Genomic DNA, 17,600 nt, shown 5'->3' with positions numbered 1-17,600 from the left:
TTCTTCCTCCCCCAATAGAGAGAACAACAGTTCCTTTAAAGAATCTGCTTTCCTGCCAACTTGGTCTTTAAACATGCATGGTCTCATTCTGCCTCCAACCAAGCACTTAGAGATGTTTCCAAGAGGAATAGGGGAAGAGGGGAAGGGGATTTGTGTGAAGCAGATGCACGCACATGTTCACTCAGCAGGGGGCGGTCTTCAGGCCACAGCTAAAAAGAAACTGAGGCTTCTCTCTTCCCCAATCAAAGAAGCAGAATCTGTCTCAACATCCAGCCTGGTGAAGTTAAGAACCTTCTATTCAAAACACAGTCTTATTCTAAGGAAATGCAAGCTATCTCGCTCCCGTATATCCCTAGAAAACACCTACCCCTAAAAGTAGAATATGCCTACATAGGTATGGCAAGACACAGAGGTTCTATCAACTTCACAGACCTTTTGTTTCTAAAAAGGGTTTCCAAGAAAATTTGATTTATACTACACATAGGTATAAGAGTTACTCAGGGAAAGGCTATTTTTCTTCTCCAACTTAAATATGAACAAAATAGGTCAGCACTTTAAAAATCCAGCAGCTCTTAGTTGTTATTATTACGATTTTACTTTTTGTTTGGAAATAATTATAGCTTCACAGGAAGTCTCAAGAACAGCTTAGAGAGGACCCATGTACACTTCACCCAGGTGTTACTTATTACGCAGTTTAGATAAAGATTTCCAGGTCTTCCATCACTCTTCATCGTGACCCTGCCTCTCCGGCTCCCTCCCTCCCTCCCTCTCCCCCACCCCCAATCTTGCTTACATCTACCAAGACTTAGGGCCCTATGCCTGTCATACACCTTCCCTGTCCTTTAGGAAAGCTCCATGCCTCCCTAACCCAGCAAGGGCTCAGGACTTACTGTCTAGTTAAGAAGTCGATCTCAAAACCTCACGCTTGTCACTGAGATCGCAGCCTTGAGGTTCAGCAAATGCCAGAATGTGTCAGACTCCCAGGCAGGGCTCATTAAAACACAGATCACAGCCCCTGCCCTAAGGTTCTGATTCAGTAGGTCTGAGTCAGATAATGTACATTTCCAGTAAGTTCCCAAGTAATGCTGATGGTCCAGGGACGACACTTTGAGAACAGTGGTCAGAGCCAAGGCTTTCTGTAATAGGTAGGAACCACGCTGCTTTGTGGTCTAACTAGAATTAAATGAGAGGGCCCAGCAAGCATGGGCCAATCTGTCAGTCCACTTTAAATGGCTCTGATGACATGATACTCTCATCTAAACTCAGGGATGATAGCCAGGTTTGGTCTCATAGCCTAGATGTTTTAAAACACCCTCAGGCCACCTGCTTACTCTAAAACAAATGCAGACACCTTCAAAACCAGAAATTCAGAAGGAATAAGCTCCATGTGTTCTGTTAGCGTAATCCAGAATAAGGACAGACTCCCTTGTTTACGGAAATCTCTTTCTTTCCACATGTCCTGTCCTGGAGAGCCTCTGTGAAAAGAGGGCAAATACCTGTGGGCTCCTTCCACCTTGCAGAAAGAGGAAGCATCTTTTTAGTGCTGGCTTCCCTCGGTCAGGCACCTGCAGGCCTCAGCAGCTGAAGGCCCTCTTTGCTTTAGCCCTGGAAGCATGCACAGATCTATGCTAGCCCCCATTTGCACAAGTCAGCATCTGGGAATGGGGGTTCAGGCACCATTCTGTGGGGCCTCTGCTTTCTCTGCAGGAAGCAGCCTCTCTGGCAGGCTCTGGAAGCCTCAAGGTGGGATGGTGGGCACACGCTGACCGGTGGGTGCTGCTGCTTGCTCTGCGTATTTTGGGAGAAAAATAGTGCTAAGCCCTACATCAGAGACATCAATCTGTTGCACTAATTCCTTGCTGAAATATGCATAAGGCTGCTTAACCACACTGATTTGAGTTCTCAAAAGGCCATTCCACATTTCAATTTCAAGACACCTTGCTCCCTCTGTGTCAGGTTTGCAAATGAACCACCAGTCAAAACAGAGCCACCACCTGGTTTAGACCAACATCAGCTGTTGGTCTGTTTAATAAATTATAGGCATTGGACTGCCACCGTGAGCCCGGCTCATGCCAGGATTTGGAGGCCTGCTAAATATTCCTGATTTTGATTTTGACCTGATTCCTGACTTTGAGGTACTGAGTCAACCTGCCTGTCTTTGGCCTCTTGTTGGTTCCCCCAAAATATGCTGTCTTCCCCTGGCATAGCTTACTGCAGCTATGGCCATGGTATCTTGTGAGGATGGGTGGCCACAGTCCAGGGACACACTAGGGGGTCTGCACTTATCACGCTTCCCTGTGGCTTTATTACAGGACTGTGAAGACAACCAGAGTGGGAAGGAACCTCAGAAACCTTTGGACCAACAGAGGAAAAAGCCCAGAGGTGCAGGACATAGATCAAAACCAGTCGCATGCAAGTCATTCTGGGATCCAGCCAAAGTTAATTAACAGAGGCCCATTCAGTCTCCACCGAGTCAAACAATAATTAGGTTAGTTAGGGTCTTTGAGCCCCAACACAGTCTAGACTCTGAGACACTGCAATATAACAATATTCTTCTGGTTTCTTCTCCATTCCAAATCTATCTTCCTAAAATACTAAATTTTAAGAGTGAAAGTGAACTTGTGAACATAAACAGGTAAAATGTGGGTGTGTGTCCAGAATGGTGACAGACACGGAGAACTGCTGAATATAACTTATCAGAACCTTACAAACTGGCCTTCCCTCATGATCCACCTAGGGTTTCTTTTTACTAGTCAGGTTCCACAGGAAAATGTGAGAACTTATACTTAGGGAAGAAAGACATTACTCAGGTCCCTGCAAGGGTGGAAAATGGGAATGATTCTCCACTTTCCCCTCCAGATTTAAGCACTACAAAGACTGTCAACATCTCTTGGCATTTTGTACAGTACAGAGAGATAGACACCCTACATTGTGTAATGTTTATATTTAATATCAGTGCTGCTTTCCGTCTCCATTGAGTTCCCACATTCAGCTCACTCACAGCGCTCCAAAGGCCTAGGATAAGTGACCTGTGTGAAGACATGGGGAGGCGGTTCTGGAGCACCTTCAGGTACTCCTCAGGAACTGATGTTTTTTCACTTGTTGTTTGCCTAAGGCCAAGTTCTCTTTACCCGAAGGCATCATTCAGCCCCCCTTGCTAGGTAATAAAGCACAATACTTTGTAGCGCTGGTCACAGTTGGTTCACATCCTGGCTGTGTGACCTCGAGCATCCTATCTGACTACACTGAGCTTTCTGTTTCCTCATCTGTCAATGGGATAACACTGTCTACACATGGTTTCTGTGCCGCTAGCCAGAGATCAGGCATATGATGCCTACCACAGAGTCTGGCACATAGTGAAAGCGCAAACATTTGTTGCTATGGTTTCTTTTTTAGAAGGATTGGGAAATAATACTGGTGGGGCTATAAAACCATAGAACGAGGGGAGAAACTTGTTTATTTTTTCGTTTTTATGGGCTTTCCAATGAAGAGCAGAAAGCCTGCTAGACAAATTCTAAAACCTGTAACACTGAAACTTGGTTTTTAAGACAAGCAAAGACACCCTAAATTTGTCTTTTCTCTATACCAGGATGAAACAATCCTATTAACCCATGGATTTAATGTCTACAAAGCAGAAAGTAGAATAACTTGGACTTAAAGGTACTTATGTCATGCTATTTTACCAATTGATTGTTAATGAAACATCTAAACAGTATTAAGCACTTGCTAGGTGCTGGGGATTACAAAAATCAATGGTTGCCACATAGCTCCTAACCATAAACAGCTGACAAACTCTATCTGACAACAAGAGAAGCATAGAATTTAAGTTCTCCTCCTCCAACCTTCCTAAAACTAGAGAAAGTGATAATGTTACATGTTCTTTGGCTTTATAATGTAGAAAATGTATCTGACTCAGAAGGCAAATTGGGATTTGACTGCAACTCTGACACCCGAGTTCCCAATCTGTGAGGCTTAGTTCTTGAGGCTGCAAAACGAAGGTAGCATTGGACCCAAGAAGAATATGAGAACCTAATGAACGTGCTCTAATATCCCCCATGGAAAGGCACAATGGTATTTTTTTTAAATAATCATGATTATAATAACAGAGGTACTTTCCCATCGGCACAAAAGTTAAAGCTGGAACAAAGCAGGCAAGATTAACATGGCCACTCTGTAAGAATAATATGCAAATCTATAAGGTATTTTCTATAGTGATGAACAATGATTTGCTCCTTAATCTACATTTTCACTGCCCTTTATCTACACCTTGATGATAGTTCTCATTATACTGTGTCATAATTGTGATTACATATGACAACACTTCTAGAAAGTGAGTTCTTTTTTTTTTTTTTTTTGCATGTCCTGTACCTGCCTTAGATATGTGTGCAAGAAAATATTTGTTCAACTGATGTGGTCCCTATCTCTCTTATGACTTACAACATAAATTCTCAAAGCCAAGACCTTTGAATTAACTGGAATTTGGGCAAGTCCAGATATACACCACAGCCTGTATCTATTTTGGCTTCCCAACATAAAAATAGTTCATGATTTGTTTTCAATTGTGAGACAGAATTCTGCCTGCAGTGACTTTAAGCAGCCAAGTATACTGAAAGTGGCCTGGAAAAAAAAAGAGTGGGGAGTGAGAGAAGGGGGCACAAGCTGACTCTGGAAAAGGTGACACAGTCACACAATTCCAATCTACGTGTGAAAACATAAAACCAAAAATGGTTTCCATTGGCAGGACCATGAACCACAAAGGGGCCACGCAAAATGGGCTCCCAGTATTCCCTCACATGCATCCTACTGCAAAGACAAATTTACTTTTGGGTGAGGTGGAGAAATGAAACCAAGTACCAGAAAGATACAGAGTTAGGCCAAAATGATTTTTGTAGAGGTATGGTGGTGGTGTTGAATGGCCTGGTTTCTAGTCAACAACAGGGTTGGGATATGGGTGGCCACTCAAAGGCACCCATGTGAGTCTCCAAGGACTCCTCTGTTGATGTCCTCATCACACTGCCTCTGACAACACAGTGTGTCTGTCCCAAGAACACAGAACTAGGTAAGGGCATATGGTGCTCAGACATTCCATCAAGAAAAGTAGCCTTGGTGCTGCCTGACCTCCATTGAGAAAGCCTTGAGCCTTTTATCCAGGGTATATTAACTAGCCACAGACAAGAGAAATCTTGGAAAGTTATCAGCATTCCAACTTTAGTAATTAATATGCTCCAAGATTCTATAATGCTCTACAACTGTCCCTCCCCCAGTCATAATTTATGAAGCTCCAGAATTGTTAATAACCCATTTGGTCCAACCTGCCACTTTACAGATTTGGAAACTGAGGTCCAGAGACCTCAGGTCACGCAAGTGACCTTAGTGGCGGAATTAGGCCTTGAACCCAGGGCTTCTGACTCCTACAAGTCCTGTATTTTTCCTAACACGTTTCCTCTCAGCACATACCTTCTTTTGTCCTTAGAGACTCAATTTGGAAAAACGAAAAAAAAAGTATTTTTTCAGCCCCTTTCCATTCTTTGTCACAGATTATATTTCAGGCACTAAGTTCCCCATACAAAGGCATCTCTATTTATACAAAGCTGTAAACAACAGGGAAAACAGGGGGAGGGCTGGTAATAGATTTGCACCAGGATGTGACTGACCTGCTTTTTTTCAACCTCAGTAATTAGAAAGGCAGCAGGTCTGTAGGAATTATTCATATGCAGCAGGAGCCATACGCTATACATTTATGTTAAACATGTCAAATCCGATTGGAATCATGCCTGCCAGCACCATATTCCATAAACGTACTTTTCCCTAACAGTCACCCAGACCTTGCCAGCCCATTAATACTTCCTTTAATAGCAATCTTCTATAGATTCAAATCAGGGACGCTCCACTGCACTAATTGCTGTGTTAGGTGAGCATCATAGATTTAAAAAAATTAATAAAGTAAAATCCCTTCAGGCCAATCCTTTAGAAAAATGAAAACACTCAAACTACCATTCTAACTCAAAAATTTACAAAAATATGAACGTCAGGGATTTTTGAAGCATTACTGTGGTGTCATTTCAAGTTGAGCTATTTCCCTGCTTCCCCTCCAACCCGCATTTTTCAAAAGCACCAATACCCTCTGGTCATCTCGTCCCAAATTACCTTAACTAGACTCAGCCTGGTACTCTGTGGCTGGAAACCATGACGACTACAGGAATTAAATAACCATCTTGCTATGATTCTTTGCCAAGAGTTCAATTTTTCCCCTAATTATTGGTGATAAAGCATCACATTAATTGTATATCACTTAACTTATTGCAATTAATGATTAATTGGATAATCACTGCATTAATCATTGCTCAGTTGCTGACACAGGGGGCTCTTCATTCGAGAATACACACATTCAAATCTATTCTGGTAAAAGAGAACAAGGGTCATTTTCATGTTTCAAAAGAGAAAACCACAAAGTTGGACAGTGGCATGGCTGTGCATTAGGGAAGAGAACAAAGAACCTTCCTATACCCTTCACTGGCCCACAGGAGTACATCACACTTTCCTTGACAAGATGTGCCCCCAAGGGCCTGTTCATGTGCTACCACTCACCCTCTTGGAACTCTCAGGCGGTTGGGACTAGTGGATATCCCCTGTCCATGTTTCACAGAGGAGGTACCTGAGCCGAAAGAGGCCAAGTGCCTCAATCAAGGTCATCTGCTGGCTGGTGGGCTTCCTGACTCCAAATCTAGAATCTTTCCACATCACCATCCCGCTTTCAGACTGAGCACAACGCCAGCTCCTTACAAGACATATATCCATGGTTGATAATCCAGTTCATTTTGAACATCCTGGTGGTTATCGTGTTACTATAATCACTGTACAATGTCAGGAGACTGCTACTCCTTATACTTAGACATAGATGAAAACTAGATCTAATGATCAAACTGAAAATGATCCTTCTCTGAGAGATGGTATATTGGTAAGAGCTTGGGCTCTGTCCTAAGTTAGAATAAGTGCAAAAGCCAGTGTGTAAATCTGAACCTGTCTGTATACCTTTTGGCGACTTGCTAGAGATTCTTACCTTCCTTTTTTTCACATCATGGCACACACAGAAAATGATGGCAAATTGGGATAAACAGATGAAGCAGGACCTGTGTACCTGTGAGCAATTCATGGCATGCCTGCTGGGAAGGACAGGTGTGAAGCTCTAGAATGGTGCCTGGCACAGGGTTAGAGCTTTATGCAGCCGTTATAATTACCAGAAAGTTGCTGTACCTATGATGCATTCTTTCAGGGTTAGTTTTGTTCCTTTGGGGTATCTATAGCCACACATGTGGCTACTTAAATCTAAATTCATTAAAATTAAATACAATTTAAAGTTCAGTTCCTCAGTGGTACTAGCCACACTTTGCAGGCTCAACAGCCATATGTGGTAAATGACTATGCTATTGTTCAGTTCAGATGCAGAACATTTCTATCCATACCAAAAGTTCCATTCGACAGCACTGATCTATAGTAATATCGGTCTTACGACTACGGGCGTTCCTGAAATCCCCAGAAGAATGTTAGATTCCCTGAAGGCAGGCCCTATAATCTCACTGAATTTGTGATCAGTGGAACTCTGCCCAGTGCCTCGCATGGGGTAGGGACTCAGCCATTGATCGTGGAATTGACCCAACCCCAGTTCAGATCACTATCTTGCTTGCTGTGCTGCCACCCAGGGTAAAAGACCTGACATCTGAATAAAAGAATCCCAAAGAGGAACCCCCAAAAAGGAAACCAGGAGGCCCACTCCAAATGTAGAAATAAATAGCTGAAAGTGTTCAGTACAGAGTACCCATTCCTGCACAAACCCCAAAACTACAAAATCAGTAGCTGAGAAAATGCCAATTATCCAGGCCCATCTGAAATATTATTAATCCGCATTATGAACAGCCACTAATCAACATAACACATTGTGAAATCACTATTTATTTACTTGCCAGGAGGAAGCATTCCCCGTCACATGTAATCAGATAGGAACAGCTCAATTTAGGGAGAGAATAGAACAAACGTAGTTTTAAAAATACATATAAAATAATAAGGATCCAGAAGAAAGCTCAGAGGAGGCTGCTGGCACCTATATCGATTCCAAGATCAAATCGGCCCAAGTACCTTAATAAAGCCTGTCATTACACACTCAGATACTATAGACAAAATTATGCTTCGGATCAAAAGAGGATCATTTCCAGGAGTCGGGAAAGAATTTTCCCTTCTCTCTTTACTATTGTGCAGCTGGCAAGGTGCATCTCTGAGTTATTCATTCAATCACTCATTCATTCATTTTCTCTCTGTTTTTTGGAAGTAAAGATTAAGTAGGCCTGTTGCTTGAATGAATGCATGAGAAAGTGGAACCTTATTAAGGACATTCATTTTTTATGGTGCTCATTTTATGTCTTTTAGTAGTCTCCTGATTGCCTAGCATGTCCACTAGTGCTGTGAAGACACACTCCCAATGAATCAGAAACACTCTGAATAAGATTTAATTGAACTGCTCTCAACAAAGCCTGCCCTAAACTGGTTGGAAGGATTAGAGAGGCACATATAGAGTGGCTATCATAAGGCAGCACATAGAGTAAGGACTTTGCAAATGGTGGCTCCTGTTTATTATTTCCGTAGTGCCCTTAGCACACAAAATGCACGAAACCTATGCACCAAACATCATTCGCACGATCCCATTAAATGCTTGTATGTTGCTCCTCCCTCAGCTCAAAATTCCCAGGAGCCACATGCTGCCTTCCAACAGAGGACCCAAAGAGAAACTGCTACGAGTTTTCCTCATCTTATATATCACTAAACCATTAAACAAACAAACAACTTACATAGAGCTTACAACATGCCAAGCACTGTTCGGAGCTTCCCATAGTCAAATAATCCTCGTAGCAATCCTACAGAAATAGGTACTATTTTTAATCTTCATCTCATCTGAGGAAAATGAGGCACAGAAAGGTCAAGGTACCTTGAGTGGGGTCACACAGCTAATGAGTGGCAGAGCCAGGATTAGAAATCAAGCACCCAAATCATGACAACAAAGGACAGATGGCCCAGAAGGTCACCCAGTCTTCAAACTGTGTTTGTGAAATCCTTTTCCCCAGCTCACCTGGCGATCTGTTTAATTGCCGTGTGAACCATTTGTTTAGCTCTCATTCAACGTTGAGGCAAAACTGGGATCTTGGTCCAGGCAAAGCCCCACAGGAGGATACGTCCCCCACTACATTCAGGGCCTTCCTTTGAGCACAGATGTCCATCCTCCACTCCTCGGTCCTACCTTACACATCCTCCTAGGGTGTTTGACCCTCATTGTTTTCTGGAGTTTAGGCTTCTGGACACCACACAGGCCAGTCTGAAGGGGAACGCTAAGCACAGTGGACAGTAGAGTCCACCTGGTGTGCTGCCCATTCATTCGGCTGCAGTATGGCCCTCTCTGTGTCTCCCAGGAAACACTGAACAGTGGCACATCACCCGCCCTTCGTATCCCTCCCGATATCTGGGAACTATTGTACTACCTCTCTAATTTCTCTTTTCTAGGCTGAATGACCCATTTCTTCAGCCTCTTCTCAAAGGCAATATTTCTCAGCCCTTCAGTCATTTTCATTGCTCTCTTCTGGCCTCTCTCCAAGATTCTGTATCTTGTTTAAATAGTGAAGGCCAACACCGAACATGATTTAAGAACAGTCACGCCTGGAAAAGTAACAAAGGCCCAACGAATACGGACTCCAGAAAGTAAACATTTTCTCAAAAACAAAAGTATTGTAATATTAATAATGGTAGTAAGAATTAGGTTGACCAAATAAAATCATTTTTGTTGCCCGTCACATCATTTCCTCTTATTATTTTCTAGAAGGCTTAACTGTCCCCTAAGTCTTCTCTGAAATGACTTTGCTCCTCCTCAAAAACCCTAAGCTTTTTTAGTCTCAGCTCTTCTTCCCCTCAACATAGAAAGCTTATCATCTTGAGAAATGGCCGTTCTCCTTCTCTCAACACCAGTTTTTCCAGAAATAGCACTTCCTGTCTTGGCTTCTTCAATGTCTTCTGCTTTGGGTAAGATGTCCCCCTGCCTGGCTGCACTGCTTGTCTCCCCTTTGGGTGGATTTCAGCACATGAGTGCTCACCCTGGGGGAGGGGGAGGACAGGAAGAATATGCAGGGCAGGCACCACCTGTGCAGGGCCCTGCCCAGGCCCCCAAATGCAGGACAAAGACCACCCTTCACTGCGGACTCCCTTAGTAATTTTTTATTTTTATTTTATTTTTATTTTTTGGTCACCCAGGCTGGAGTGCTATGGCATGATCTTAGCTCACTGCAGCCTCGACCTCCCTGGCTCAAGCATTCCTCCCACCTCAGTCCCCCAAGCAGCTGGTACTACAAGCGTGCACCACAATGCCTAATTTTTTGTAGAGACAGTGTCTCGCCACGTTGCCCAGGCTGGTCTCGAACTCCTGAGCTTAAGCAATCTGCCGACCTCAGCCTCCCAAAGTGCTGGGATTACAGGCGTGAGCCCTTACTCTCAGCTGAGAATCTTCTTTTTTTTTTTCCCTGAGATAGAGTCTCACTCTGTCGCCCAGGCTGGAGTGCAGTGGCTGGCATGATTAGGGCTCACTGCAGCCTCAACCTCCAGTTGAGGGTTCAAGTGGTTCTCCCACCTCAGCCCCCCGAGTAACTGGGACTACAGGTGTGTGCCACCACACCCAGCTTTTTTTTTTTTGAATTTTAGTAGAGACAGGGACTCGCTATGTTGCCCAGGCAGGTCTTGAATTCCTGGGCTCAAGTGATCCTCCCACCTCAGCCTCCCAAAGTATTGAGATTACATGAGCCACTGTGCCTGACCCTTAGAGAATCTTGAGGCTAAGAATCAGGGGTGACCCTGATCAAGTTCCACATGACAAATCTCTCCACTGGCCTTGGGAGCAGGTGGGACCAGCGACTGGACCTTCAATAGAGGAAGAATGACATCAAGGGCATTTTGGTGAAGAGCCACCAAAGAGATGTGACCAACACCCAGATGCCCTTGCACACAGCTTGGCACTTACCTGGATACTCAATAAGCAAGCTGGCTTTGGTGCCACTTAAAAAGCTTAACCATTAAAAACTACAGTATAATGTAGTATAATAAAGAAGAATAAAGGTGACTGCTCAAAGAAGCAAACGAAATCTCCCTCCCACTCATCCTTTTTCTGGGCAGACTAAGGATGTATCCGCTCCCTGACTTGTTAGCTCCATTCTTCCAGGGAAGGAAAGATTAGAAGGCTCAAGGACAGCCACACACACTACCTGTCCACTTGCCCTGGTCTTTCTCGCCTCCGCCCTCTTGGTCCTTAGCAAGCTCCTCTGGATCAGCAGCTGTTTCACTGGGTCCTTCAACATCTTCAATGGCTTCTTCTGAAACAGAAGAAAAACATGTCAAGGGTTAAAAATAAAAAGAAGATGAAGGACTTTTGGCCTCTGTTGCAAACAACTGCCAATGACAAAACAGACACCAATGACTCGTCCCCCTTCTCTTTCCAGAGGCCCCTGGGAGACTGACTGTGCTAAGGATATACCGAGGTCTGGGTAAGCAGTGGAGACTTTCCTTCTGGGTAAACAGTTGGTATGAGGTTGTGACTCGCTCCAGATGTGTGGCCATTAGGTATTTCCAGATAGATTGTGAATGCTTCGCTTGAGTAGTTCTAACTGAAAAACCAATCCTGGTTGAAGCAGTAACTCCACCTGAATCCCTGAAGTTGCATGCAAGTCTTTTACACTTGAAAATGCAAAACATGGCCACCTGTTCACTTCATGCCTAGCTCCATTCCCAAAGCCTCCTGGTACTGGCCTAGACCAGCCCCAATCACTGACCCCTCACAGGGCTCACAGTGCCTATGCATGTGCCAGAGTGTGTGGAAATTGTTGGAAGTCATGCAGGTTGCGAAGAGTCACAGAATATCAGTGATATGAGTTCATCAGTTTGAAGAGTTCCAGAAACCAAATGGTATCTTGTGAACATGCCAGGAGGCAGTGGTGGGAAGTGAGATTTGTAGAGGAAGGGATAAAAATTTGTAACAGAGTCATACACTTTCTTTTTGAAGCAATTCCATCCTTCACTCACTATGGGTTTAAAACTAATGCAGGAAACCTCTCTCCAGTTCAGTACACAGTGCTACAGTGAAGGCAGAATGACGGCTGCCAACGCTAGGCTGCTTATGAAGTGAAATGTCGTTCAGCCAAGTGGGGAAGAAGAGAATAAGATACTCTAGATGCTGAGGGAAAGAAGGGGAGACACTTCTCTTGCTTTCCTGGCCCTCCGAATCATTATCCAAAACATGCATTCAGTAAGAATGGGCTAAGGGAATGAATAAAGTGGACAAACCAAGGTGAAATAATTTTAATAAAGATGAAATTATTAGGAGGCCGTGAAGAGCACATTTTCTCAGGTACACAGGCGTGAGGGCAAGGATGCCCACATCTGTCAGTAGACCAGACCCCAGCAAGGAAGTACTGGGTCTGGCTTAGAACACTGGATCAGGCCTCTATCCAGCACCGCCAGAGGTCTGTCCAACCCCAATTCTACTTTTCAGTATTTTAAAGTATCATGCCTTCTGACCCTCTAGAAAACAGCCTCTACCCCAATGCTACTTTTCCATTTTTCTAAATGTCATGCCTTCTGACTGTCTAGAAAACAGCCTCTAAATGTATCTCACGAAGGAAGTAATAGGAGTACAAAGTAAATTGGTCTCAAAGGGTTTCTAAAACAATGAGGAAGAAGATGTCTATTTAGAATCAGATTGTCTTGACTCAAGAGATGATGGAGGTCCAAGGTCTGGAAAACTGAACTAGTGTCACGGAACGTTCTTTCTTCCTTACCACCAAGAGGGAGTTTATGAGGCAGTCACTGGGAACACAGGTGAAATACGGTACTGTTTATTTTCATCTCCAACTCAGGATTCCACGTATAATTTCTATGTCTCCTTCTTTGTCTCACTGCACAATAAAGTCAACATGAAGTTTCCCTACCCTACCCTTAGTTCAAACAGAGAAAAATCAGGCAACCACAGCTTGAAGTCAATCAGATATAGAGCCCCACATTGACACCATACATCATTTAGTAAACATGTATAGGTGTCAGTAGAGTAATAACAAATTACACAGCGTGACACAGGAACTATCTTCATTATGTCCAGGTGGGACGTTCTGTGCACATTTTTAGGATTTCAATAAAATTGTTCAACACTATAATGATAAAATTCATCTTTGAATGGTGATACCAGCGTGCGGTCAATGAATATTATTGCATTCGGTCTACCCAGAGGAGCTAGGTCCCTTAAAGGACCCTTATTTGTCCCAATACATGCTGTGATACAAAATATCTGTAGTGTTGATACATTTATGCCTATTGTTCCATTATTGGAACACTAAGCTTGTAGAGTTATTTATATCCTACTGCCCAAGGTCATCGCCAAGGTCTGATTTTTCACACACACAAAAATTTGCAATCTCCAGCATAAATGGGATAATCAAATTTGATTAGGCAAAGAGATGGCTCAATGGCCTCTCATCTCTAGTGCATACATATGACCACCTTAGATGAAGACAGTCTGATACCTACAAACTACAGGACACCCTGAGATGGTGATGTGCAGTGTCTGAAGGTGCTGCTCAGCAGACATGGGAAGGGATTTACCCACTGGGGGGCCATCTCCAAGCCAGCACATTATATAGCCTGCAGCTATCACAGCAGAGCACTAAAAACTCACAGTCACCCAACACTGACCCCAATTCTTTGAGCCTTACCAAACAAATCTGTTGAGAAGCTAGAGACTGTAATGTATAAGCAGATCATTGATGCATCAAGCATGGAAACTGCATGTTGCTTTGTGAATATTCCTGGAGCTCTCATTCTGTGAGCCCACTTGGGCTTTTGCTTTCTTCCCTCCCTGCCCTACTGCAAGCAGAAAATGAAGGCGGCTGAGTTCCGATGAGAGGATCAACGAAAGAGGTTATTTCAAGAACTTCTTTTGCTTATCTCTTTTTTTTAAAGATTTACAAATCAAGTCCTCTTCTTGAGTTCCTAGGTTTAATATTATCATTTGTGATTCATTCACTAAAAAGCTGTTCTATGCGTGGTAGAAGAAGAAATGATTAGGAAAATCCTGGATAAGCCAGCTCCCTTTCAAGGGGATCAGTGTCCTCAGTCCCCCACCCCCACCTAAAAAGCAGGTCCCATTCAGCCCAGCCAGCTCATCCCTGCAGTTCCATCCATGACCTACAGGTGTCGCCCTCCGCATGGCGAGGCCCGGAAGGGCAGCTGGCTGCAGGAGGCAGAGGAGTCTGGACCGCCTAACCTGAGCATGTGGAAATAATATATGTCTTCAAGTGAACTGTCTGGTCCTGGAGAAATAAAATAGGACATTCATAAGCAGTTACACCATCTGTCTTTATACCATCATCATCAACAGCAAGAGGAAAAATAGCTCTTTAAAATGGATGAAAGCCCAGGCTGACAGTAACCGGAAAACTGTGAGCTCTGAATACCAATAAAGGTAGAGAAATGATTAAAAAACAGAGATGCAAACTGAAAATTTGTCTGGACAGCTCAGGCCCACGATGCTTTGCAGGCAGGGTGTGTTTTATTGGTTCCGAAAGCATAAAGCAAGCTGCTTACCAAGAGCCAGGCCTGGGGAAGGGCTTGGTCTTCCCGCCCTGGAAACACGTGGGAACCAGGGGCGAAATAGCATCCCGCTTTGAAACAGAGATCTGCGTCCGCACGCTAAGCTCCTAGGGCTGTTATCTAGCCCTTGTTCTCTTTAGGAATGTAGATTTGATACACACATGCTGCAGAATGGAGGGGAGGTTTTTTGCTTTTTTTCCCCACAGATCATGGATTGCATTCTCCACTCTTCTGCGAAATCACTGGCAACTGGCTGGGTCATTATTACAGAGGCTGCAGATTTTTTTCCCCTATAATATTAGCTACTGACAGATGGTGGGAAGAAGTGAAGACCTGATGGACTGATGATCAGTTTTATCTGGAAAATCCTGTCTTTCCTACAGAAAAAGACCAAGACACATAACAGCCACTGTGCCATTTTTAAGGCTGAAACAGACAAATCAAAACCATCTTCTCCTTCAAGCATTTAATGGTGTTTCCAATCCCAACCAGAGCACACCAGGAATGCTTTCCCAAGGGCGTGGCCAGGACCTGGGAGAGGAGGTCATCCCCACTCCCCTAGTCCCGCCCTGGTTCTGGGCAGGAGGTAGCAGGCCCAATGCCTCCCAGACAGCTCTGTGTTTTAGAAGACACCAGAGAAGGTGTCTCTAAAACCCCTAAGGAAGCCCACAGTAGCCTCAAACTGGAGCACCCCCTCCTGTATGTGTTTTCATGTTAAAGAGTTAAGGAAATAAAAGCAAATATTGGAAAACTGCAGTGTCTTCCTAGGGTCCCTTCTGCCTTTCATTTCCATGTTCAACAGTGACTGAAGGCCTTTAAAAAACCTCTTTGGCTGGGCATGGTGGCTCATGTCTGTAAATCCCAGCACTTTGAGAGGCCGAGGTAGGTGGATTGCTTGAACTCAGGAGTTTGAGACCAACCTGGGCAAGAGAGTGAGACCCCATCAAAAATTAGCTGGGTGTGATGGCACATGCTTGTAGTCGTAGCTAACTTGGGAGGCTGAGGTGGGAGGATTACTTGAGCCCAGGCAGTTGAGGCTGCAGTGAGCCATGACTGCATCACTGCACTCTAGCCTGGGCAACAGAGTGAGACCCTGTCTCAAAAACAAAACAAAACAAAACTCTTTCCATCACCACCTCCTTTTTACAACTGCTTCTCCCAGATAGCACTTACTTACTAGTGCTTGGCAAAATCCAGCCTGCTCATCACTCAGGCTTCCTAAGTGCAGAGCCCTGAAGTGCAAGAATTCCAGCAGATAAATACCTTCTAAAGGGGAAAGCTTCCTAGGACAGCTTCAGTTAAGGGGATGATACCCCAGTCCCAGAAAATTTCCCTTCAATCAAAGTGGTTTTGCTGACCACAAATGCAAATTGATCTCTTAATATACCTTATACTTAGCATCTTGGTAAAGATGACTGCACAATTCCCCCATCGGTGGTGAAATCTGCTCCTGAAGGAGGAGAGCATACCAACTGGCAGCCCCATGGGAATTTGCACCAATCTTATGAACAACCTGGAGATTGGTTCGTGAAAGCAGCACCAGGCAGAAGCCAAAAATAGAGGTGGCATCACCACAAAGCCAGCATTCAACCCCGCAACCTCACTGTATGCACTCCCCAAACGCATCACCCAAGAAAATGTTCTAGCTGTTTAAAAAAGAAAAAAAAAAAAGGTACTATTTTCCCAAATAATGGGGGCCGAGTGACGTGTCCACGGCGGGTATTCTACGAATCACTTATAAGCTTGAAGGAAGGGGAGTCAATCAATGATTAAGACTAGTCCCTCTGTTCCTAACTCTTAACAGGATAATGCAGATTAATTCAAACCTTCCCCAAACCTGACAAAGCCCCCATAGTGCCTCAGTGTGACAGAAATTTGGAAATTCTCCTAAGAATCAGGGTATCTGTACCCGAGGCTCTCACATGATCATGTTACTTAAATAATACACCAATCTGTGATCCCCGAAGAATGAAATTGTTCTTTCCTTTTTCTTTGGAGGGAGGGATGTTTGAGGGTGGGGGTGAAATAAAGTGCGTTTGCCTGTCGGCAGGCTCAAGAGCTGAGAAACATTAGCTGTCATGAACCACAATCAAATCAGGTTTGAAATATTTAGCAGTGGCTTGGAAAATGCGGCGGTGCAGCTCTGACAGGCGAGATGTGCACAGACACCCACTTTCCATTATAATGGAAATATCAGGCCTGTTCTGAATATGTATAACCCAGAAAAATGTATTGATTTTTCATTCGGCATTAAAAAAAATGAAATAGCCTGCAGCTGTCAAAAGCCTTTTGTTAAAAGCTCATCTTTCCTGGAATGAGGTTTACCAGAAACAAGTTTTAATTGTATATAGGACCTCTTCTTTGAAAAACAAAATAACCAATCTGCTTACTTTGAAGATAGAGTTAAAGCTTTTCCTTTCTCCATTTTCAACCTAATTAACCCAAGGACGACCACTGAAGCAGGCGGGAAAGGCAGGGTACACTCTGACCATCAGGACTGACACGGAGGATGGCAGCTACAAGTGGCGTTTGCTGGTGTCTCTGTGGTGGGTGGAAGGAAGGACTCGGGGATGTGCCTCGCTCTCGTTCCTCTAACTCCTGTGTAGGTGCGGCGTCCTGAGACTCGCTGTATACCCTGGCCAATCACTTCCTGTGTCGGTGCGGCGTCCTGAGACTCGCTGTATACCCTGGCCAATCACTTCCTGTGTCGGTGCGGCGTCCTGAGACTCGCTGTATACCCTGGCCAATCACTTCCTGTGTCGGTGCGGCGTCCTGAGACTCGCTGTATACCCTGGCCAATCACTTCCTGTGTCGGTGCGGCGTCCTGAGACTCGCTGTATACCCTGGCCAATCACTTCCTGTGTCGGTGCGGCGTCCTGAGACTCGCTGTATACCCTGGCCAATCACTTCCTGTGTCGGTGCGGCGTCCTGAGACTCGC

General features: G+C 44.3%; 1 protein-coding gene and 1 non-coding gene across 5 annotated transcripts in view; both read right to left on the bottom strand.

Moving 5' to 3' along the window:
- The window catches only part of ZFHX3 (zinc finger homeobox 3), a 271,903-nt gene that overhangs the window by 31,332 nt on the left and 222,971 nt on the right, over window positions 1-17,600 (bottom strand). For 3 of the 4 annotated variants that reach the window (XM_054669518.2, XM_054669517.2, XM_016930153.4), the window contains one exon: window positions 11,289-11,396. In XM_054669518.2, the coding sequence (XP_054525493.1) occupies window positions 11,289-11,396 (108 nt within the window). The remainder of the gene's footprint in view (window positions 1-11,288; window positions 11,397-17,600) is intronic. The other variant, XM_016930154.4, reaches the window with a different exon arrangement.
- LOC112205932 (U7 small nuclear RNA) lies at window positions 3,473-3,532 on the bottom strand. The gene has a single exon (XR_002940070.1). It is a non-coding gene; the product is annotated as a U7 small nuclear RNA (small nuclear RNA).

The sequence above is a fragment of the Pan troglodytes genome, chromosome 18, assembly GCF_028858775.2.
Source record: "Pan troglodytes isolate AG18354 chromosome 18, NHGRI_mPanTro3-v2.0_pri, whole genome shotgun sequence".
Classification (NCBI taxonomy): Eukaryota; Metazoa; Chordata; class Mammalia; order Primates; family Hominidae; genus Pan; species Pan troglodytes.
Note: the sequence above shows the minus strand (reverse complement) of the source record. Positions and strands in the feature narration are given on the sequence as shown.